The following is a 19,208-nucleotide window of genomic DNA, read 5'->3' as shown; positions in this document are numbered from 1 at the left end:
TTCGACATTCATAATGGCTGTTACAAAAGTTGCTCTCATCACAGCGAGCTCAGCGGGCCTGGGGGCCCAAATAGCCCGCGCACTGGCGCCAGACTTCCGCGTCGTACGTCGAATAGTCAATTCACACGCTGAGATATAGAAACTTACCAAGTCAGGTGATAAACTACTCTTCCAATTCAGACCGCGCGCAGTCCCTCATCAAGGAACTCTCATCCATACCTGGCACTTCCTCGGAAGCAAACCCACGCTTCCACCTCGTCCAAGCGGACATGTCGTCCAAGCCGTCCGTCCAGAGCCTCGTCAAGGAAACAATCGAAAAAATGGGCAGACTAGACGTCGTAGTCTCCAACGCCGGCTGGACTCGCATGACGACCTTCACAGACATCGAGCAACAAGTCAACGACGAAGACTGGGACAAGTGCTTCACTATGAACGTCAAGACGCATCTGTGGCTCGCATATGCCGCCAAAGACGCCCTGGCCGAGACAGAAGGCACATTCATCTCGACAGCTAGTGTCGCCGGTGTCAAGCCCAGCGGAAGCAGCGTTCCCTACGCCGTCACCAAAGCCGCACAGATCCACCTCATGAAGAGTCTGGCTGTTGTTCTAGCGCCCAAGATCCGAGTCAACAGTATTAGTCCTGGTATGCTGTTGACAGAGTGGGGCCTCAAGTTCCCGGAGTCGAAGCGCAATGCTGCTATTAATAATACGAAGTTGAAGAGGTTGGCGACGGTGGAGGATTGTGCGGATCAGGTGAGGGTGTTGGCGCTGAGTCGGAGTATTACGGGGCAGAATATTTGTATTGATGGTGGGTCGTCGGTGTAGTGTGTAGTATAAAGTGAATGGCATGGAGATTCTGTGCATAAGAGGCCTCTTCTGGAAGATGGTATATACAACTTTTGCTCTAGGAAATTTTCTAAATAAGACATGGTTCAGAGGGCAGAAAATTTCATCACAATACCGAAACCTCTCATCGTACCTAGTGGTATTCCTCTCCACCCTCATCTCCCGTGTTGGGTCGAGGGTCATTTCTATTCCCCCTCAATGCGGCGACTGCATCTTCATCCTTGCGGTACAGATCCTTTAGGTATTTCTTGAAGGATCTGGACATCTCCACCGTTGCCTCAATGTGCTTTTGCTTGATAACGATGCAACCGCGATTGTCTCTTTCCTCGTCGGTTTCCGCCAATGACACGGCAATCTGGAAGGCTGGAGCAGAAAAAGTTTAGTATCCATATGTTAGAAGAGAGATGAGACAACCTGTGACGTACCGTTTCTGATCTCACGACCATTCCATTGCAGCGACTTGAGCTCTTTGCACTCGTCGATGTATGCTCGCGTGTTGTTATGCACTCTAATCTCGCCCTCCCTTTCGCGCTCTAGTTTTTGGAAAAACGATTCCCAGACTTCTGCTCTGGCCTTGTCGGAGAATGGTGGGTAGTATATCGTCAGATTGATTCTCGAAATGAAAGCTTCGTCAAACATGCCCACTCTGTTTGTAGTGAGAAAGAGGATACCCTGGTAGTATTCCATTGCGCGTAGGAATGAAGCGACAAGACTGTTGCGCTCGATGTCTTGAACGCGCCGGTGCTCCATGAAGATGTCGGCTTCGTCGATGAGAAGGATGGCGTTCCATGCTTTTGCGTACTTGAAGAATACCAGCAGGTTTTCTTCAATTTTAAGCGGGTCTGTTCCAATATCGGCACATGTGACAGTTAGAAGAGGGCGCTCAGCATTGGCAGCAATGCATTCTAGGGAAGGAGTCAGTCTTTGAGCGAATTAATGTGTTTGTAGTGTCTTGTTATACCGGCTGTGTAAGTCTTCCCAACACCTGGCTTTCCGTGCAAAAGAAAGATTAGCCCCTCGCCTTTACCTTTGACGAAATCGGGTGACCACTGCTTTGTTGATGCCGGTGTTTTTGAATTTGTGACCTTTTGGCCAAATTCCGCTTCACGTTCTGCTTCTGCTTGTAGTCCGATGAGATATTTGCGAGTCAGACCTTGGATGAGCTGCTTGATACGCGGTTCCTTCATCACGAGTGTATCTATCATCGACTTGTCATATTTTACTGGACGGAATCCTGCGACATCCAGGTGACCTGTGAACTGGTCAGTTATGTCTGCAAGGTATATAGAAACTGCTGCACATACACCACTGGCGTTGTTTCAACACATATGCAGGTGAACTATAATCGCAAAGGAAATACTGGTGGTCCGTCATACCAGACCCGCTAACGAAATTGATGTTCGAATAGCCACTGAACCTATACGGCTTGCGTTGCGAGCTTATAGTTTCACGGCAATTGTTGCAGCAGTTTCGGTCAAATACCTGCCCGTAATCCGTTTCTGGGTCGTCTTTGCTCGTGGGCAGTTTATCATATCGCTCGTTGTACCGGTCGTCATCGGCAATGACCAGTCCTTCTATCTAGACCGTGTCAAAATAATCGAAAAGCTTGATTTGGGAAAGCTTACCGGGTTCCGGGGGTACGAAGTGGTATATCCCCGGAAGTTCCAGCAACCCAGCCGCCTTAGCTGGAAGTAGATCTTGCCCCTCTCTTCGAAGTACTGCCTGGCGTCTTCCTTTTCTCCCCATATCTTGCTCTGGGTACGGTATTCAAAAGGGTAGATCGCCAAAGAACTGATCTTGACTTCGCCTGCGAACGGTTCAATTGAATCGTCTGTTACGGACGGACAGATGGAAAGCACATTGTATTCCATATTCCAAAGTTTGAAGGAAATAGAGCGGACAGTTTCGTTTACAACAGAACAGTTTTGTGATCTTATCACATATGGTTGATACTCCCCGGTGTTATCCCTATCATACAGCACATCGATTCCAGGAGGGAAAAGGAGCCATAGCATTTCAAAAGTAGCCATTCCTCTTGCATGGCGCTCGTGTTCAACTCTTACTGCTGCACCGACCGCCGCCTTGACGAAATTTCTGACTATGCTAATGTGCCTATAGGCATACGTGCCTGGGCAAGCGCCCCCGATACAATCTGATGATGCGAGTCTTTCCTGGTACTCAGCGAGAGCGTCTTCATGGTGAATCAGAAGTGAGTATGGCCAGTCAATTCTGACTTTTCGCGCTCCGAGATCGTAACTGGGAGCATAATCAACCACGCTTCGTAGGGCTTCCAACACTGCTGGAGATGTAATTTCAATATAGGAACCCCCATGTGAGTCGAAGGGCGGAAGCTTGAAAGTCTTTTCATCTTTTGTCTCATTATGAGGGGTTTCCGTTTCTTCTGTGGTACCTTTCGGGTCTGCCTTCGTCTGTTCGTAGAAATCGGACGCATCAACATCAAGCCATGTACTCCGAACATCGACAACCTTCCTATAGATACTGGTCATTTGTGTGATAAACAATAATTTTAGATATGCTTTTTACATTACTGATGACTGAGGCAACGTAGACTGTTCATATTCGTGTGCTCGTCTTTTCAATGTTTCACTGTGCAGATGCCCTCCAAATGGATTTTCGTACCGAATTTCGTAGGTAACCTCCCCAGGCCATTCTTCCTCATTATCTTTGGAGCTGTCGACGTTGGCGCTACTATCTGTAGGCGGCATCCCAATCCCTGAATCTCGAATTAAAATGCGGGGTTCGCTCGAACCTGGGGTGACGGTCATCTTTCAGAGTCGTTATTGCAGGAAAAGGAGCTTTCTGAATAGAGATCATTGTCAAGAAAATAAACAGCATATGGGAGACTTCCCTGATACATATCAGCAATCACAAAGACACGATGCTGGCGTTCCATAGCCTTGCAGATTTGGCCCCCATCCAATGGCCCCCACACTTTAGAAATAGCTCGGCCTGACCGAACTGTTTGATAAAGCCATGCATGTAATGGGATAGGTGAGAATTGATCACCCAGAAGCGGGGTACAAGCGGGTAAAGGTGATGAGCAGCATGCGGCGCAAGGCTAGGCGTTACCCTATCCAATGGTGACTCGCCACGTCCAGGTTTTCCGGTCAAGAAGTTGATATGCACATGCCAAATATACATTCTGATGGGTAATGTCCGAGGCATTCTTTTGAAGCGCAATTCGGTAGCCATGAGGCTGATTACAGAACTGTTTTGGACGTATAAGGCTGTAAGGCCGATGCGATTTGGAAGCTAGATTCAAGGAAGGCAAAGCGTCAACATGGTAGAATTCAAAGCATCCGAGGAAGAGAAGTATGTGCCACGAGAGATCGTGCGGGTTTTTTCTATGCGCATTAAAGCAGAATATGAGGATCGTGATGATAGTGGAACAGAGCTAGAACAAGCCCTTGTGGAGAAGGCTGAAGACGATGAGAGCCAGCAGAAGAAACGCATTCGGCAGATCAATGAATACCTCAACTCTACTAGGTAAGGACTTTTCTATAGTCATATAGACATGTAATGACTGCTAATAAGATATCTGACATAGGCCCCAGGAACTGGCGAGGTTGAGTCAGCTTAGAATTTTGCTGGAGCGTTCCATGCGTGAATTCCGCGCCCAAGTTCAGAAGGGTCAGCCCAAGGATGCCTTTCCCGAGAAAATTAGCTCCTGGGAGGACGTTACGTCGATAGTCGAAGATATGATGAATCGCTTACAACAAAAGAAAGAAAAGGACAAATTTCGGCGGGCCACTAAACACTTCCGTACATTCTGCAACACAATCAAGTCGCACTCTACGGCTTTGAAGATGTTGCCAACAAGCAATGATTATGTCACAGTCTTTTATGGAGCTCTTGCTACAGTAGTTCAGGTTTGTTGTCCATAAACAAAGGGATCTGCGCGCTGAACAACTATTAACGATGTCGCAGGCCTCTGAAAATTACACCAAAGTGATGGAGGCGTTACCTAAGGCACTGGTTGAGATCAATGACGCAGTCGCTGCAATAGAGAAGCGCTCATGGCTTTTCGAAAACAACACGATGAAGAGTTACATGTGGCGTGTTTACAGTCAGATCTTTGCGTTTCTTGGAGAAATCATCCAATGGTACACCAAGCGTTCTGCTCAACGTCTTCTCGGTAGCTTCAATGAAAGCCTCCTCGACTTTTTCGACGATCAAGTCGAAGAGATCCAAAAACTAGCAAAGCTAGTCCACGACGAGGCTGATTTTCGGGCTCAAGCAGATGCCCAGATTAGTAGGCTTTATCATGAAGAGATGGAAGGCAAGCTTGATAAATTCATGACCAAGCTTCTCGAAAGGGATTCCGCTCAACATGATGTTCTTGGCCGAAGATACGAACGCTTCTACGAGGAAATGGAACAAAAGCGACGGGAAGAATTTTCCAACAAGGAGACTCTCGAGAACATACTTGTGGGTGTTTTGAACAAGATAAAAAAACAAGAAACAGGCGCTGCGATGTCTGAGATCCTCGAGGGAGATGCTCGAAAACGACTAGTTTGGCCAGAGGACGCGGTATATATCGAAAGAGCTAAGAATATCAACACTCCCAGATCAGGTCAGGCATTTGATTCACGCGCGCTAATGCAGCAAAATCTTGAGGATTCTTATGCTCCGGAAGTCACAAGAGACACCCTACTTCTAAGTTCGTCTGGACTGGAAGACCACTTCGACCGCGCCAAACTTGTGATACCGGGAACTTTCGAAAACAATACCGCTGTTGTAGATCCGGAAGTAGCAGACCGAATAAGATTGTGGATGATGGCAACTGATTCTCAGATCCTGTACACCTCTGGTTCAGATCCTTTTGGAGAAATCGCTCATGCTTCGGGTGCGGCAGGTCAGTATACGAATGTGATCCGAGAAGCGGGTTTGCCCGTTTGCTCGTATTCATGCTCACTCGAGGCTAAAGACCCACCTAAAGGCCGTACGCGCGAAACAATGGAGCTGGTTGCTTTGGTGTATAGTTTAATACGCCAGTTGATCGAAATTCTTCCGCCAGTTATTGAGTCAGACACCACATTGATCCAAGATGTCCATTGGGATGAATTGGACGGAACTTTGAGAACGTTCCCACGGGCATTAGAGGTTCTGGAATGGCTTTTTTGTAACACCGGAAATTCTGTCATCTTCATTGTCATTGACGCTACTGACTTGCTGGACGATCCAAGCCGCAGGAGTACGGATAAATGGCTCACATGCTTGCTGCAACTGTTCAGGAAGCTTCTAACCATTTCTCACGGCACTACTCTCAAAATATGGTTCAATTCTGGTGGAATGTCACCTATATTGTTCAAGTCGTTGGAAAGACATCAAATTGCGATTTCGACTTCGTCAGCAAGGTCTGGCAAGCGAGCGTTTGGTAGTGAGGTTATAATGATGTAGCACCAAGGTAAACCCTTTTCAATCATCTTAGGAGTTCCATAGCCTTTGGCCATTTATTAGTCAGTTATCGTAATGATCTGTATTTTCACAATCTATAGATGTCTGGGACCTTCCATTCCTTTTTACTCATAACTTGACGAGACTCACGACTGGCTATCGAAGAGCTCTCGCCACGGCAGCACCGTGACCCATCTCTCGCCTTTGATGCTAGAGTGGCTGATTTAGAATTTTCTTTCGAATTGTCTTGTATCGATATACTGTGGGCTTGTAAAATGGTTCGATTGGCTGAAGCAATTGAGCTTGGCCTTGACGTTGTTAAGGGTCTCAGCGCGATGCTTGTTCGTGCCCCACTAAGTTCCCCTGTTATTAGATCTCTAGCATATTCTAGAGATAAGCCTGTAGTTTTGAATCCTTGGGTGAAACCCTTGAGCGTGGGTGTTGTGGCAGATATGAGGCTGTAACATAGAAGAGTGCTTTGCCAAACGACAGTCGGGACGATTTGGATAGCAGTCTGGCGCTCATTGACGAATTTTGAATATGCAATCAGATAGATAAGAGAAAAAACGACATTTCTACAAGGATGATGTTGGTGCTTTCTCAACAATACCATATATAGATGAGAAGGCGACTTACGGTATTCGAGTGAAAAAGGCCACCATGACGATTGCCTTATCCTCAACATGCATTTTATTACGATATAGACCCAGAAGTGGTATTAGAACAGTGAAACATTCGGTGATAATATCAATGATAGTAAGCGCTTGCATCCAAGGGATCTGATCAATCAGCGGATACTTGAGCAAGGGATTAAAAACACTTACAGAACTCACGCAGTGATTGATGCCAGACTTGGGTATAATTCTCTCAACTCTACACCCAATCGGAACTGAAATCACTCCAGCTATGCCCCATATCGCGAGAAACGCGATGGTGGCATTGGCCGTGTATGTGACTTTTGGCATGCTCCCAAAGACATCTGAGATAAGGACAAGAATAGAGCTCTTCGAGAGGGCTAGTGCGATATAAAGTAGGATTCGGGCAGCAAAGAAGGTCTGGTAACAATTTCAGCACGCGCTCTCACCCTTTTTTTTCCTCTTACGAACCTGCTGCACTCGTGGTATGTCTACATCATCAAGGATATCATATGATTTTCCAAGACCATGCCCAATAGACGTCAGTAGTGTTACCCACATTCCAGCCCCCACAACCTGCATAATAATTAGTAATGTTTGCCTCAAAAGAAAAATTAGAGGAGCTCAAATTCATACATGTGCCAAGATAACGACAAGATCATCAAAGCCATATGCTCTCCATTTTGTGTATCCTAGACGTATTCCGAGGACCAAGGTAGCATATATGGGTGATAGAATAATAATTATCCAAAGCGTAGCGCTATGGTCGTGGGGTGTGATGCGAGCGAAACGGTAATCTGATGGAGACGCAGTTGAGAAAGCCATTTGTTACATTCAGCGAAGCGGGCACGAAGGAGAAAAATTCAATGAAGCACCAAAAATGCCCTCTGGTTTTCTTCTGGTCACCTGGGGCTCATGGAATGGTTGGCAAAGCAGAAAAAAACATATGAAACCGATCAATGGGCCATATTATCAACCCATCGCCCTATCATTTACAAGATGCACCAAACGTATTTTAAAGTCCAGAAATTTATGTCCAGTTTTGTCCATGCTAATGAAAAATCTTTCCTCATAGATTGTCCTGCCACGCAATCCAAACTGTATATGACATGATTACAGCCGAAGTACCGAACTCACAGCCTCATCTCTGGTATCTTTGTGTCCTTGTTCGGCAGTTGCCTCACAGTGTCATAGTCACACGGAAAGAGGACTCTTATCGGATACTGCGCAGCGACCAAAATTGCATGGGTTTTTAAGAACGAAACATCCTCATACGTTGATGTTTTTCATAATGCGGAGTTCCCAAGTCCGAGTCAATGCGTTTGGCAACATGGCGGGGGTGCAGGTACCGATGCACTGGTAAAGTCATACCGAAAGGGGTGTTAATTCAGTAATGTATATATGGGTTACCTATCATCCCGCGCGAATCCGAGGGAAAGACGTGATTTTAGTGGTTAGAAATGTTCAACTCACAAGACGATATGAACGGGCCGCAACTTCGCTTGGCTGTAACCTTCGTTGCACTAATTTCTGACCTCAACAGCGATCGCAACTGGCTAGTTCTCCGCTCTACCTACCTATTTCGGTTTTATTTTGTTGGTATGCTTTCTCAGTTGAAGATTAATGCTGGTTCTGGACTGTCCGCTGACTGTGTGTGTGCGAGTAGAGTTTCTTGGCAGTTTCCAAAGTTTGCCGCTCACTCTTGGTACGTTCTCTGGCTGGCTATCATGGTACGATTATTGGTTTCTGGAAATGGTCTATAGTGGTATCTTGTGATCTGTTGTATAGAGACCATGCAAGAATTTTCCTGAATAGTACATTTCCCATTCAACTATCAAAGCCCCATACCAAGTTGCATGGATTCTCACAACTTTGCAGCTCCACAAACTTAATCTTGTCGACTGACAGGCGTTTTGCGGTAGTTATATGGCATCCCTGGAACAACCCATCAAGATGAATCGCTGCCCACATGTCAGAGGCGCCTTTCGGAGAAATAGCATCAAAGGTTCTTGTGTCACAAACCTTCATTGTCTTTTGAATCATTGTCCACATGTTTCATCTCTCTGCCTGATGTTTCTGTCTTGGAAGAAGTTCCACCAAACATGAAAGGTCTTACAGATACAGTCGATTCCGACGAAAGTATCGAACTAGCAAATACACCCATTGTAAACAAAAAACATGGCACGCAAAGAGACGAACGAGATATGGATCGCATGGGCAAACGCCAACAGCTCAGGGTACGTTCACGAGCTCTGCGATAGAGCTGCAAGATACCAATATAGCCTCAGCGACAATTCAAGTTTTTGTCAATCTATGGATTCGGCGTCGTCCTCGGTTGCACGTGGGAATACTCCCTGATGTACGTCCCCAACCCAACTGATCCAGAGGCAACCTGACATATCTTCAAAGCGGAACCGGTATCTCCCTCTTCAATGGAGGACCTGCCGGCGGCATCTGGATGCTCCTCGTCGTCTGCTCCGGCATGCTATGCGTTACCCTTTCCTTCGCAGAAATGGTCTCTATGTACATCAACACACCCACCCGCCTCCAAAAAACAGCTCACTAACTCTCCAAAGGGCCCCAATAGCCGGTGGTCAGTATCACTGGGCATCCGAACTCGCACCACCCAAACAGCAAAAATTTATAAGTTACATAGTCGGTACGCCACCACCTCACACCTTCTCTGCATCACCCTTCTCTATATCGCACTAACAACCGCTTTGCCTGAAGGCTGGCTCACAGTCTTCGCCTGGCAAGTCAATGTCGCAGGTACCTCCTACGCCGTAGCTCAGCAAATCCAAAGCCTCATCGCCTTGAACCTCCCCTCATACACGATAAAAGGCTGGCACGGGACCCTCCTCTCCATCTTCATAACCCTCTCTTCTATCCTCTGGAATACGCTCCTCGTCAATAAACTACCTTTAATGGAAGGCATAGCCCTAACCCTACACATGCTCTCTTTCTTCGCCTTCGTCGTAGTCCTCTGGGTGATGGGACCCCGCGCAAACGTACACGATACATGGACGGAGTTTGACGATCCGAGCGGTTGGGGTAACAAAGGTCTTGCGACGCTCGTGGGGATCCTGGGTCCGTCGTTGACGATTGGCGGGTCGGATCTTGCGGTGCATCTTGCGGAGGAAGTGGAGGATGCGGCGGATGTGATGCCGAGGGCTATGGTGGCGACGTCGCTCACCAATTACATACTTGCGATTGTAATGACTGTGACGGTTTTCTCGAATTTGGGGACGGAGAGGGCAGGGGTGAGGAAGACGGAGTTGGGGCAGCCGTGGATACAGATTCTGGCTAATGCGACTGAGTCGAGGGTTGCAGCGAATGTGATGACGGTGGTGGTTGTGCTGATGATGCTGTTCGCCTGTATTAATCAGTTGACGGCTGCATCGAGACAGTTGTGGTCTTTGGCGAGAGATGGGGGGTTACCGTTTTCGGGGTGGCTTTCTCATGTATGGCTGGCTCTTTTCCATCGACACCTGCAGTATTCGAGAATGTTGGCTAACACAATATGTAGGTGCCGAAAGGCCGGGATATTCCCCTCAACTCGGTAGTTTTTACCTTTATGTTTACGGCACTTGTATGTCTTCTCATCATCGTTTCGCCCCTCGCTTTCAACATCATAGTGGCCTTGGGAACTTTTAGTGGCTCCATTGGCGATACCACAATGATCAGCTGCATGCTGAGAAGAAGGTTGCTTGGAGAGCCTATCCTTTCTTCTCGCTTCAATCTTGGTAGAGCAGGCATCTTAGTGAATTTTGGCGCTGTTTCGTATAATGTGCTTGCGATTGTCTTCCTCGCCTTTCCAGAAGCACCGTACCCCTCCTTGGTAAACATGAATTGGTCATGTCTTATGTTTGGTGTTCTTTTCGGCGTTGCAGTGGTGTACTACTTTCTCTTTGGTAGGCGTACCTACAAAGGCCCAGTAGAGTATGTTAAGAAGTCAGTGTAGTATGGGGGCTCTAGCATATTGAACGATATGAATTATCTCTCAGTGCGTCGGCTGTATCTATTAATACCACTGTGTGTACTAAAAGCGCAGCCAAGTAAGGAATTGCACTGGTTAGGTATGAAGCATCCATTATCCTTACCTACACTGAGCTCCAAGTTAACAAAACCCATTCATCAGTCCAGCTATTGTTCCGGATACGTCGCGCCCCAAGGCTGATAACCATCTTCCTGGAAAATCTTCTCAAGTTGCCGTCTCCTGACCCCAATATTTCCACCATCAAACAACGGAAGGCAGGCCGCATCTTGCAGAATCTTGGAAAATGGCATGTCCTCGGCATAAGATTTCCTGTACACATATTCCATTAGCATCTCGACCACACGTTGGCAAATTAGGCAAATAACATGGGGCAACTTACATGCCCACAACGCTCATACACCCCAGTACCACCTGAGTGACCTGCTCACTACACCAGATCTTTGCTTCAAGAGCAACTTCCAATCTCGCCTGCCAGCCCACCTTCTCCTCTTTACTTTCCAGCACACACATGGCCTTCCACACCAATGCACGCGCAGCCTCAATCTTCATCTTGGCATCAATCAGCCTATCGCTCACACTTTGATGTTCCAGCACAGGAATCTTCCCGCCCCGGTTTTCGTTTTTGCAAAAGGCGAGCGCAGCTTCGAATGCGTGACGCATAACGCCAACGCACATTGCGCCGACAATAGCTGCAGACATGCCAAAAGTCTGTTCGACTACTTGGGCGCCCTCTCCCGGTTTGGCGAGGACATTGGCGGCAGGGACTCGGAAGTTGGTGAAGCGGGAGTGGGGCCCATTGACGGATTTGTGACCCCCTAGCGAGGGGTCTGCAAGGACTTGGTAGGCAGAGGGGTCGTTAGAGGCAATATCAGAGCGGGTAACCAGGAGGATGAGGATGTTTGAGATTGGGTCTGAAGCAGGGTCCTGGGGGATATCGGGTTTTCCTTGTCGGCAAACGATGCATTGGAGATCGGCTCCGCGCTGGTCCCAGCCTCCAGAGTTTGTGGTCCATAGCTGTATAGCTGTTAGTATGAAATACTTATCACATAGTTATTGTGATTGGATCAAAGAATTCAAGTCGTTCGTTCAAGACACACCTTTTCTCCATTAATTATCCATTCTTCTCCCTCTAGATACGCTGTAGTCTGCAAGCCTGGTGCTCCTTTCTCCAGCCAATTAGCGGTCCCCTGAGGCTCACTATGTACAAAGCTTGCGAGTCTCTCTCCCGTCTGTTCTAAGAATGGTGCAAGAAATTTCTCATGTTGCTCCTTGCTTCCGGCTAGAATCAAAGGCGTAAGACCCAGTCCAGTACCCAAGATGGTGATTGCAGTACTTGGCTCTACGGCATGGAGCTCTTCTATCACAATGGCTGCGTCGACGAGTCCGGCAGAAGTGCCCCCTAAGGGTACGGGAATTTGGCCCTTGATAAGACCCGCAGATACGGCAGTCTGATATATGGGAAGGGTGGACTGAAAGCGCTCTGTCTGTGTGGCCAGGTGGGAGTAATGGGTCGGAGCCTTGGATAGAACGGTGTTAGCAAAGGCGTGGACATTGGCCCGGAGCTCCTTTTGTTCAGGTGTAAGGGATAAATCAATCATGATGTTTGTGTTCTGTGATTAGACGTCTTTCTTTCAAACATCTTTCCTCAGACCAGTTTATCTCCAAGGCCCATTTATATAAAATGGATCATGAGGCGTCCCATGTGCCAGCTTATTAAGCTAATGCGGTCAGCTACATCGCGTGTCCAATAATTTCAGAGGATTTTTCTCTTGGCCGGACCTTTGTCCTGATTTGATCTGAGGTCAGAAATGAGAATGGAAAACGCGGATGCTTGCGAAAGAAACGGGGTATCTTATTGTAACTCTTGGGTCTAGGCCCTTATTGCAAAGCTGGCAGATCATCATCGCAGGCCAGAAATGTCTCTCGACATTGAATGAACACGGGCTTCAAGCTCCTTTTTCTTCTTCTCTAACTGGCGTGCTTCCTCTTCCTCCCGTCGCAAGTCTTCCTCAGTCAAGGGCGCAACTGGCTCAGGCTCACATTGGGTCTCGTCAGCCTCATCTATGTAATCCTCTCGTGATCGATTCAGCTGTTCGAGCTGGACTTGCTGTTCTGCTAGTCGCTCTTCGTAGTATTGTACTGATGCTGCGACTTGAGCATATCGTTGGCGCAAGGTTGCAATCTTGTCGTGCACGCCTGGTATTGGGCTGAGTCTTGTCAGCAAGGTTGAGCCTTGTGCTCTTTGACTACACATACTAGACACCAAGAAGCTTCTCGGCTCCTTCCAACAGCGACTCGACGTCTATTTCGTTCTTGTTGTTGGGGTTGTACATTCTGTAACCCAAGCCTGAACCCGCACCTCCTCCACCACCTCTCCGTATCCTCTCTACCAGCTCATTGCCCAAGACTGCAGCAACAGCTGTGTTACGTCTAGGCGCTCTTACTGCATTGGCGCCGCCTCCGGATATGCTAGTACCACCCCCTCCATTGGGGTTGAAGATAGTGTTGCGCCTGTTGGTCGATGGAGCGGGTTCCGCATGTTTGGGGGCTGCTGGCGGCGGAGGGACAGAGAAAAGGGCTCGCTCATGAAGCTCAGTATCGCGAATTAGGCTGGTAATATCATGGTTTTGCAGCAGCGCATTGGTGAATATCTTTGGCGGGGCGAATCTGGGACGGGTTCAGTCGAAGGGTTCAGTCGAAGGGTGCAGTCCACAGGCAAGGAACATACGGTAATTCAGCGATAGAGGCCGAGCAAAGCGATATTTGCTCCAGATACGCGTCCAGAAGCGTCATTGTGTGCAATTCCTGAATACGAGGAGGGTATGCCGGGGTGACGCGGGGGTAAACAATGGCGGGCGCTCGGTGCTCGATAACTATTCCCCGATGTTCCGCGCTGGCGTCAGTGAAGCTGGGAGCTCCACCCTCAGCTAAGCATCAACACCACCAACCCTCGCTCACCACTGCCAACCTCCATTGCCACCGATCCTCGCTCCGCACCTTCCTCCCTATCCGCAGAAATTACAAGAGCGACCGTCATGGCGGACAGCATGGAAGGCGTCGTTACGGCGGGCGAGACGCCCAAAACCGAGAACGTGGAGCAGAAGGCCATTGCTGGTAAGTCGCCCAATCTGCACCCTACAGTATGCATTTTACCTCAAAATGCCCTTGTGTCGGCTGCATGACGGCATGGTCGGTCCGCAAGATGTGTACCAACCATATGATTGCCACCGAGAGTGCGGCCTGCAAGTACCTGGCCCAGAGTGCTGATCCAACGACTGTAGATATCCGCAGCAACTTTGTCCTTCTCGAGCGCGCCGTGGCCCAGTTCGATACCCGCTTCACTCTGCGCGCTCTCCGCTCAATATCTTCTCTCCGCAAGAGGCTCACCGACCGCGTACTATGTTCCGTCGTCATCTTGACATACTCGCCCAACAACGCCACAGCCCGGACTTTCATCGAGTACATCGGCATGGACGGCGAGGCGATACAGAGCGTCGTATCTCAGTATAAGGAGGAGGTACAACTCAACAAAAACAGCACCAAGGAGCCATTGCCCGAGGTAGACGTCTACATAGCCATCTTGATACAGGTATGTTCGTTATGGGTGCAGGGCGGACAGCGACTGACGGGAATAGGTATATCTCTACGACCAGAAGGAGTTTGAAGAGGGCGCAGAGTTCTCCGAAAAGCTGGTAGACAAGATCCGAGAACTGAACAGACGGACACTTGACTCGCTCGCGGCAAAGGCCTATTTCTACTTCTCACTCTTCCACGAGGAGATGGACCCCAAGCCCCCATCCAAGCAATCGGCCGTTATCACTATCCGTGGAAAACTGCTTGCTGCTCTCCGAAGCGCTGTTCTCCGAAAAGACCCCGATACCCAAGCCTCTGTCACTACGCTGTTGCTCCGAAACTACCTCTCGACCGCCGACATCACACAAGCCGATTTGCTTGTGGCGCAGACGCAATTCCCAGCCAATGCTCCCAATAACCAGGTTGCGAGATACCTGTACTACCTTGGCCGCATAAGGGCTATCCAGCTGTCCTACACCGAGGCACACGAGCATTTGACCAGCGCGACTCGCAAGTCGCCATCTGCGCACTGCGCAACTGGCTTCTATCAGGCTTCTATGAAGCTTCTTTGCGTTGTCGAGCTATTGATGGGTGACATTCCCGAGCGCGATGTCTTTAGCCAGCCCCGCTTGGAGCGTGCCATGGAGCCCTACTTCCGTCTGGTCCAGGCTGTCCGTGTGGGTGACTTGCAGGGCTTCTTGAAGGTGGTTCAACAATCTTCATCCGTCTTCCACCGTGATGGCACTTACACGCTTATTCTTCGTCTGCGACAAAACGTCATCAAGACGGGCATCCGTATGCTGTCGCTTTCCTACTCGCGCATTTCGCTCCGCGACATCTGCATCCGCCTTGGTCTCGAGAGTGAAGAGTCAGCCGAGTACATTGTCGCAAAGGCTATTCGCGATGGAGTGATTGAGGCGTCAATTGACCACGAGAAGGGTTTTATGCAGACAAAGGTGGCTGGAGACATCTACGCAACCCGTGAGCCCGGCGAGGCGTTCCATGAACGTATTCGCGCGTGCCTGACTTTGCATGACGAGTGCGTCAAGGCAATGCGCTACCCAATGAACCAACACCGCCTAGAACTTAAGAACGCACAGGAGGCGCGCGAGAGGGAACGCGAGTTGGCCAAGGAGATTCAGGACGGAGACATTGATGAGGATGATGCGGCTGGTGACTTTGAGGGCTTGTAAGCGGGGTCTGACAGTCGAGCGTGTACGATAGCCATGTGCGGAACTGGTATTAGGAAGCGCTTGCAGAGACGAGATAGATCAACATGTTAATGATGCATGAATAGAACAGACTTGAGACGACGCAAGGCTCGCAAAAGTGCCTGTATCCCACTACTGATGCAGAAGCATGTGACAAAAGGCAAGCGTGCCAAACCAAAAGGACATCCATGCCGCACATCGATGCATGTGCTAGCCAGTTGCAGCAAGACGCCGTTTCGTGAATTAGTAGCCCCCGCAACCAGCTCAAGACCCAACGCGTTGCTGCCCCACTGCCCGTCCTCCCTCACGTCACGACTTGACCAGATTGCCAATGCTCTCTTGGGAACTACACCATGCTTGATTGGGGCAGCCATGTAAGTCCTATCTCGTCAATTTCACATACGCCAATGCATAAGACAGACACCTTAATTGTTCTGACATCAACATCAGGATTGACGTACCCCGGCGTCTGCGGCGCGCCATCTTACTGAACGACCTCTCGCTGGTCAAGCGCATCATTCGTAACAACCCCAACTACATCCGCAACCCAGACTTTGACGATCGTTCAAACACCTCGCTGCACCTTGCCGCAAAGAATGGCTTCACAACCATTGCCGAGTTCCTCGTCGATGCCGGTCATGAAGATGGCATGATCAGTCGCAACAATGACTGGGAGACGCCACTAATGCTCGCCGCCATGGCCGGCAAAGAAGAATGCGGCGTCTACCTCGCCAAGCGATTCCCCGAATGCGTGGGCTGGAAGAACAAGGCGGGCTTGGATGCGCTGATGCTTGCGTGCAAGTCAGGGTCTGGCACCTTGCACTTGATTCCCACGCTGATCATGCACGGCACGAATATACTGTCTGCATGTGATAACCAGGGCAATACGGCGCTGCATCATGCCTCTGCAGCCGGCGAGCTGAAGGCATTGAGAATGTTGCTGCAGTACGGTGCGAATCCGGTTGCCAGCAATAGTTATAGCTGGACGCCGGTACACTACAGTGCAACGAGCGCAGCAGAAGCGTATTTCAAGACGCTGATTATCGAGTTTGAGAAGAAGAAGGCTGAGGGGAAGCGGCTGAATGCTGAGAGGGAACGTCAGCGTTCGGCGGGTGTGCGGCTGGTTACGGATCCGGAGGGGTTGAATGGTGCAAAAGAAGCGAATGCGAATTCCAGACCTGATGGTGCTGGCCATCGTAGGAGCGGCAGTAGACAGAGAGCAAGAGACGATGCGGCCATTGCGGGGCTGCCCGCTCCCGGTATGGAATGGAGTCCCGTAGAGAAGCGGAGGGCTATGACGCCGACTGAAGGCCGTGGCTGGGCTTTTTCTGCTGATGGTATTCGTCCGAGAGCTGATACTGGGGAGTCTATTTAGGGTGTACGAGGCTTGTGTATTCTATGTTTGGGTATGGGGAGTTTGGGTGTTTCTTGTACTACTATGACTGTTCAGACGGGGAACCATGACACGCTTCGTCTAAGGGTTTTGTTAGAATACGAATCCCACAGATGTCCTGCTAGAACAGGAGTCGTGTGGAATTGAATCAGTATTTCAAGTATGGAGTGTTCGTTTGGTACAGTCTTTGTCGTGTGGGATGGACAGTATGTGTGTTTGAACAGACGTCCAGATGCTACAGCAAGGCTTGAGGTTTATATATTGATCAGTTTTCCACCTTACGGCAATGTCAACAGGGATTTGTGAAGAGGAATTGCCGGCCTTTTGTTGGCTTAATCCAAATTGCATACATGAGAAAAGTATCAATAACGCCATTTACCATGCTATATCCCATGCAGCTCACTGAGCCTTTTCCGCCCTTCCCTTATCCTTCTGCAGCCCATTTCGTCCATTTAGTTATTCCCAGCCCCCAATTCCAATCATCGACATGGAAAAAATCGTCAAAGAAAGTCCAACCATGATAACACCAACAGCAAGAAAAGTCATCATAAAGAACATTGCTCAAAACCCTCCAATGCCTTCATCTCCACTATCCTCTTCTTCTCTTTGTTCCTTCCTCCCCTTCTCACTCCCATCCCCACGATCCTCCCCTTTACTCAGCACACCCCCCAATCCAACAGCCACCTGCCCATCCTCCTCCCCATCCTCATAATACCCCCACTCAAACCCAATATCCTCCAACGCATGCGGCGCCTCTCTATCCTCGATTTTGCATTTCACCTCTCTTAGCCCCACCGCTAATATCGACTCATCCTCTAGCTGCTTTGAGGATTTAGAGTGGATGTCTGATGCGGAGTCTACGCGGCGCACGGAGGTTGAGGATGCGGTAGAGGAAGAGGGCTTCTGCGTGGTTTCCAGGGCGGTGACGAGGTAGATTGGTTTACGTTGGAGGGTTGTTTTGCGGAGGAAGGAGAGGGTTTGCGGGGAGTGGGCGAGGTGGGAGAGGAATGTGGTGGGGTTTGTGAGGGTTCTGAGGGTTGTTTTTTGGGCGATTGGGACACTGTTGGTTTCGTCGTAGGCGATTGACGGTGTGTGAGATAGGGAGTTGTTGGAGAGAGGGTCGGTGATGAGTTGGCCCAGTGTGAGGGATGTTGGTGGGAGGGGAGCTGGGAGGCGGAGTAGAGATGCCATGGTTGTTGTTGTTGTTGTTTTGAAATTATCGTACGATGTGAATATGAGATTCGAATGTGAGTCTCCAAGGCAGATTGAGAGGTTGAGTACAGTACTCTAAGGCGGCTTGAAAAAGGTGGGTTATTTATCACTAATGCTTCGTCTTTATAAATATATTTCAATTCGACTTCAAGATTCAACGTAGATCCGTGCACTGCAAACTTGGATCATATTCTTCACTCAGCACAGACACTAGAGCACGAGAATCCCTACTTATGCATCCACTCGGCAGTCGATCAGCATGCACATGCTTGACGTTGCGTGACGACGAGCGGTCGCTGCCTCGCTTGTCGTCGGGCGGACGGCGAATGCTCGGCTGAACGCGAGAAGGAACCGGTAGCGATGACGATTTGTATGTCTAAACTGCCCCGCATTATGAAATCGATTACCCCATCGGTAACAAAGGACCACATGCGCTGTTATTTGGACGTGTCTGAGTGGTGGTCTGATGGCGATCGGCTGACTTGTTCCTGAGACGCATGACATCCGAGGCTAGCCTGTGTACCACAACGGAAAAGCTCGGAGCCGCAATGGGAGTCGCAATCGCATGTGCTGCAGATGGTATGTTGTATGACAGAATAAATGAAAAATGTGAGGGGATAAACACCGCATGTACATATATGTGTACGAGTGTGGCAAGATTGATCTCGTGAGTGGTTTTATCTTGAAGCGAAATATCATGGGATTCGACGATGGAAAGAGGAGAAACGACGATATTGGCGGTGAATCCCCGCACTGTTCCCAAGAAATGCCAATGGCTTATCGAATGAGATATCGGCAGTTGGAACAATCTTAAATGCCTCGAGCATGCTACAAGCTGTCATATCTAGTACTGCCGATGCTAGCTTTCGTCCAGAGATAGATTGCTCAAGTCGTCGTTGCTGGGATGGCGCTGGCGTATTCGGA

At 49.1% G+C, this 19,208-nt stretch overlaps 10 protein-coding genes across 10 annotated transcripts; 5 read left to right on the top strand and 5 right to left on the bottom strand.

Annotated features, from left to right (window-relative positions):
• Positions 1-13: 13 nt before the first annotated feature.
• On the top strand, positions 14-824 carry COCVIDRAFT_103112 (hypothetical protein; the record flags this gene model as incomplete). The annotated part of the gene is made up of 2 exons (XM_014699634.1): positions 14-103; positions 156-824. 2 exons carry the CDS (start codon positions 14-16, stop codon positions 822-824), a joined length of 759 nt encoding a protein of 252 aa, XP_014555120.1.
• A 154-nt stretch (positions 825-978) lies between these two features.
• On the bottom strand, positions 979-3,352 carry COCVIDRAFT_103178 (hypothetical protein; the record flags this gene model as incomplete). Its single annotated transcript, XM_014699633.1, has 5 exons — positions 979-1,208; positions 1,271-1,750; positions 1,807-2,097; positions 2,150-2,423; positions 2,471-3,352. 5 exons carry the CDS (start codon positions 3,350-3,352, stop codon positions 979-981), a joined length of 2,157 nt encoding a protein of 718 aa, XP_014555119.1.
• Positions 3,353-4,146: 794 nt separating this feature from the next.
• COCVIDRAFT_27885 (hypothetical protein) lies at positions 4,147-6,266 on the top strand (the record flags this gene model as incomplete). Its single annotated transcript, XM_014699632.1, has 3 exons — positions 4,147-4,352; positions 4,414-4,735; positions 4,794-6,266. 3 exons carry the CDS (start codon positions 4,147-4,149, stop codon positions 6,264-6,266), a joined length of 2,001 nt encoding a protein of 666 aa, XP_014555118.1.
• An 85-nt stretch (positions 6,267-6,351) lies between these two features.
• COCVIDRAFT_103243 (hypothetical protein) lies at positions 6,352-7,723 on the bottom strand (the record flags this gene model as incomplete). The annotated part of the gene is made up of 4 exons (XM_014699631.1): positions 6,352-6,838; positions 6,900-7,114; positions 7,379-7,474; positions 7,535-7,723. 4 exons carry the CDS (start codon positions 7,721-7,723, stop codon positions 6,352-6,354), a joined length of 987 nt encoding a protein of 328 aa, XP_014555117.1.
• A 1,277-nt stretch (positions 7,724-9,000) lies between these two features.
• Positions 9,001-10,859, top strand: COCVIDRAFT_39038 (hypothetical protein; the record flags this gene model as incomplete). Its single annotated transcript, XM_014699630.1, has 6 exons — positions 9,001-9,135; positions 9,187-9,257; positions 9,308-9,421; positions 9,475-9,557; positions 9,629-10,359; positions 10,425-10,859. The coding sequence occupies 6 exons, from the start codon at positions 9,001-9,003 to the stop codon at positions 10,857-10,859; spliced, it is 1,569 nt and encodes a 522-aa protein (XP_014555116.1).
• A 182-nt stretch (positions 10,860-11,041) lies between these two features.
• On the bottom strand, positions 11,042-13,688 carry COCVIDRAFT_103054 (hypothetical protein; the record flags this gene model as incomplete). Its single annotated transcript, XM_014699629.1, has 6 exons — positions 11,042-11,204; positions 11,275-11,909; positions 11,993-12,457; positions 12,835-13,102; positions 13,152-13,477; positions 13,620-13,688. 6 exons carry the CDS (start codon positions 13,686-13,688, stop codon positions 11,042-11,044), a joined length of 1,926 nt encoding a protein of 641 aa, XP_014555115.1.
• A 242-nt stretch (positions 13,689-13,930) lies between these two features.
• COCVIDRAFT_103066 (hypothetical protein) lies at positions 13,931-15,661 on the top strand (the record flags this gene model as incomplete). The annotated part of the gene is made up of 3 exons (XM_014699628.1): positions 13,931-14,009; positions 14,177-14,484; positions 14,531-15,661. The coding sequence occupies 3 exons, from the start codon at positions 13,931-13,933 to the stop codon at positions 15,659-15,661; spliced, it is 1,518 nt and encodes a 505-aa protein (XP_014555114.1).
• Positions 15,662-15,880: 219 nt separating this feature from the next.
• Positions 15,881-17,054, top strand: COCVIDRAFT_39035 (hypothetical protein; the record flags this gene model as incomplete). Its single annotated transcript, XM_014699627.1, has 2 exons — positions 15,881-16,053; positions 16,130-17,054. 2 exons carry the CDS (start codon positions 15,881-15,883, stop codon positions 17,052-17,054), a joined length of 1,098 nt encoding a protein of 365 aa, XP_014555113.1.
• Positions 17,055-17,633: 579 nt separating this feature from the next.
• COCVIDRAFT_103205 (hypothetical protein) lies at positions 17,634-18,263 on the bottom strand (the record flags this gene model as incomplete). The annotated part of the gene is made up of 1 exon (XM_014699626.1): positions 17,634-18,263. The coding sequence occupies one exon, from the start codon at positions 18,261-18,263 to the stop codon at positions 17,634-17,636; it is 630 nt and encodes a 209-aa protein (XP_014555112.1).
• A 424-nt stretch (positions 18,264-18,687) lies between these two features.
• Positions 18,688-19,038, bottom strand: COCVIDRAFT_103089 (hypothetical protein; the record flags this gene model as incomplete). Its single annotated transcript, XM_014699625.1, has 1 exon — positions 18,688-19,038. A coding segment is annotated over one exon (351 nt), but the record flags the coding sequence as incomplete, so codon positions are not given.
• Positions 19,039-19,208: the final 170 nt, after the last annotated feature.

This window comes from Bipolaris victoriae, assembly GCF_000527765.1.
Source record: "Bipolaris victoriae FI3 unplaced genomic scaffold scaffold_59, whole genome shotgun sequence".
NCBI classification, from domain to species: domain Eukaryota; kingdom Fungi; phylum Ascomycota; class Dothideomycetes; order Pleosporales; family Pleosporaceae; genus Bipolaris; species Bipolaris victoriae.
Note: the sequence above shows the minus strand (reverse complement) of the source record. Positions and strands in the feature narration are given on the sequence as shown.